General features: G+C 59.6%; 2 protein-coding genes across 2 annotated transcripts in view; one reads left to right on the forward strand and one right to left on the reverse strand.

Annotated features, from left to right (window-relative positions):
• The window catches only part of LOC104403939 (beta-crystallin A4-like), a gene marked incomplete at its 3' end in the record, with an annotated part of 1,524 nt that extends 988 nt beyond the window's left edge, over nucleotides 1–536 (reverse strand). The window contains exon 1 of the mRNA XM_010012233.1: nucleotides 504–536. Within this exon, the coding sequence (XP_010010535.1) occupies nucleotides 504–536 (33 nt within the window). The remainder of the gene's footprint in view (nucleotides 1–503) is intronic.
• Nucleotides 537–1,883: 1,347 nt separating this feature from the next.
• CRYBB1 (crystallin, beta B1) overlaps nucleotides 1,884–2,944 on the forward strand; it is a 4,344-nt gene continuing 3,283 nt past the window's right edge. Inside the window, exon 1 of the mRNA XM_010012234.1 lies at nucleotides 1,884–2,133. Within this exon, the coding sequence (XP_010010536.1) occupies nucleotides 1,884–2,133 (250 nt within the window). The remainder of the gene's footprint in view (nucleotides 2,134–2,944) is intronic.

Genomic DNA, 2,944 nt, shown 5'->3' on the forward strand with positions numbered 1-2,944 from the left:
AGAGGATCTCCTGCTGTGGTGGGTCATGGTGGCTCTGCCAGGGGAATGGGACTGTTAAAGCCTGCCCGGACCCTGCATGGTCCAGCACTGCAGCAGTGTGAGCACACTGCCTGTGCCCAGGGACACTCCTGCTCCCGTGGACAGGACAGGACAGACTCCTGATCCCTGCTCCCAGGGACCTGGACAGGCAGATCCCTGTGCAGCAGATGCCAGTGATCCAGCAGAGCCAGGAGCACTGCAGAGGTGGCTGCATGTCCATGCTGAGTAGCAGCACCCTTTTCCTGCTGTCACCTCCTGCAACGTCCCCTGGTCCCCCACCACCATTCCCAGTGCAGAGACGTGTAACAGCAGAGCAGTGCCACAGCCTGTCCCCGGCTGCCCTTGTCTCCCAGCCTGGCTGCAGGATCCAGCCCAGGTTCCCAGATCCTCCTCCATAATTCCCCACAACTGCTCCTCTCCAAGGACCTATTCCTGTGGTGCTGCCGCCAGGCTCCTGTGCTTACCTGGGTGACGCGCTGGTGCCCGGGAGGTGACATGCCCAGCAGCCTCGCTGGGTTTTTATAGCCTCCAGCTAGATCAGAGCCCAGGGGAGCATTACGGAAACCCCTAACTCAGCACATGGCAGGAGGAGGGACCGGGCAGAACAAAGGCGACTCTGCAGCAACGCTGATGAGCAGGGACACCACGGCTCCCACTGCCCTGACCCTGTGGACCACGGCCCCTGCCTGTGCCTTGGCTGGGGGGAGGTTTCCTCACCTGCATTGCTGGGCAGCAGCAGGAAAGCTGCATCTCCATCTCCATCTGCTGTGGCAGAGCAGATGTCCCTGAAAGCAGGGGCAGCTCTTCTGCAGGTTGAGCACAGCAACCATGAAGCATCACAACGAGCAGGGATGGGGGCACGGGATAGCCAGGGGCACGTTTGCAAAGGCATTGGGGGGCCTGCAATGCAGACTTGGGGAGTGCTGCAGCCTCCTCCTGCCTCTGTGCAGGGACCTGGGAAGATCCCACTGCAGCCACATTTTGTACCTAAATACCTTCAAGCTTTGCTCCGGGTGACCACCCCTAAATCAGCCTGGGGTCATGCTGGGTGTGTGCAGGGCTCCAGGGGCTGGCACCCTGCAGAGGCACCCACAAAGCAGGGCAGCAAAGGGGCAGCAAAAGGAGGCTGTTGGGCTGGTGGCAACTCCCGCGTTCCCAGGTAGGGCTTTGTTTTGGGCCAGTGTTTGCCAGGAATCTCCGGGGTGGAGCCGGAGCATCCTCCCTCCAGCCCTGGCAGCCCCGGCACCATGAGCTCACATGGAACCGACTGCTCCGGGCTGCAGCAGGGCTGTTCCCAACACCTGCACCCCCCACAAATGTGCATTAGGCACAAGCTGATCGCTGTGGCTTGAGCTGAACCCAGCTTGGTGCTGGCCACCAGCACAGGGACCGCTGCTCGCTGCTCTCTGCAGCATGCCCCAGCACCAGGATGTGGCTGTGGGGAGCCTGGGCTGCAGCCGGTGTCCCTATGGTGCTGCTCAGCACCAGGCAGGGGGTGCAGCAGCAGGAGTCTGCATGCAGCGATGCAGCAGGAGGTGTACATGCAGCAGTGCAGCAGGAGGTGTGCATGCAGCAGATCCCACTAGGGCAGAACAAACCCCTTGTGCTGGGCATGAGCCCATGCTGGTACCTGTGGGGCTGAGCTGTGTCAGCTCCAGCCATGCAGCAAGGCTGGGGCAGCTCTTCTCTGGCTTTGAGCTGCTCATCCCATGTGTCCTCCTGTGCAGGGGTGAGACAATGCAGGAGGGGATGCTGCAAGAGGGGATGGTGCATGATGTGACAGTGCAGCAAGGGAATGATGCAGGACGGGATGGTGCAGAGGCTTTCCAAAGCCAGGGGTAGAGATGCTCAGTGGGGACAGCAGAGATTTTGTGTCCAGAGGAGCTGAGGAACAGACAGGACAGATCCTGCTGTCAGCCCTTCCACAGCACTGTCACAGGGACAATCCCTGCGCTGCCGAGTCCTCAGAGAACAGCCAAAGCAGCTGCCAGGAGCAGAGCTCAGACCCTCTGGACACAGTTTTCCAGTACCCAAATCCAAAGGCGCTGGGAGGGAAAGTGGAGCCAGGGGCAGGGCAGCAGAACCTGGGAGTGGGTGAGACCTGGTGATTAGCGCTCAGGAGCTAGAACAGAAACGTGTCCATCAAACATGACATGAATGCAAATTGAAAGCTCAGAATCATAAAAAGCTGCCCAGTGTCCAGGGGAGAGAACAGGCTGCAGGGAGGGTCTAAGGCAAACGGAGCAGCAGCACCCACTGAGGGCACAGCCCCCTAAAACCACGCGGCAAGAAGAATGGGTCAATAAAAGCTTTTGGTTCAGGGTTTTGGGCAATGGCTCAGAGGGTTTGGCACCACACAGTGCAACGGCGGCAGAACTGGGGATGGGACAGAATGAAACGGGCTAAACCCAGTCAACATCCACACCAGGGGACATCCTCCATGGAGAACACCGTTTTCAGGGATAGGGATGGTTTGGAAAGTGTCAGCTTCGATTACACGTCATTTGGAAAGAAACCCCAAACCAACTCTTGAAGCATCTCAAAGCACTTCAGTCGTGTTCTGGCATCTTCAGGGCAGCGCGTCAGCCATCTGTGGATATGGAGAGATGTTTAGAGCGAGAGATTCAGTGTTTGGAGGGGAGAGACAGGCACAGCGTGGCTGTCAGGGTGGGTACCAGATGGGCATGGGGCTGATGCACCCTCCCAGCTGCAGCAGCACCAGAGCTGGGTGCCCATGTGGGTGCAGCAGGCGGGGAGGGCAGCGTGCCGGGCTGCTCTGGGGCTATATATGCCCTGTTGGGGTGGCTGCATGCGGGGCACAAAGTGGCAGGGTCAGGTCTTCTGTTGTGCCACGGGCACAAAGAAAAGTGCTGGGTTCAGCGACTGGGCACGGGGCCGGGGAGAG

The sequence above is a fragment of the Nestor notabilis genome, unplaced genomic scaffold, assembly GCF_000696875.1.
Source record: "Nestor notabilis isolate BGI_N333 unplaced genomic scaffold, ASM69687v1 scaffold21953, whole genome shotgun sequence".
Lineage (NCBI taxonomy): Eukaryota > Metazoa > Chordata > Aves > Psittaciformes > Psittacidae > Nestor > Nestor notabilis.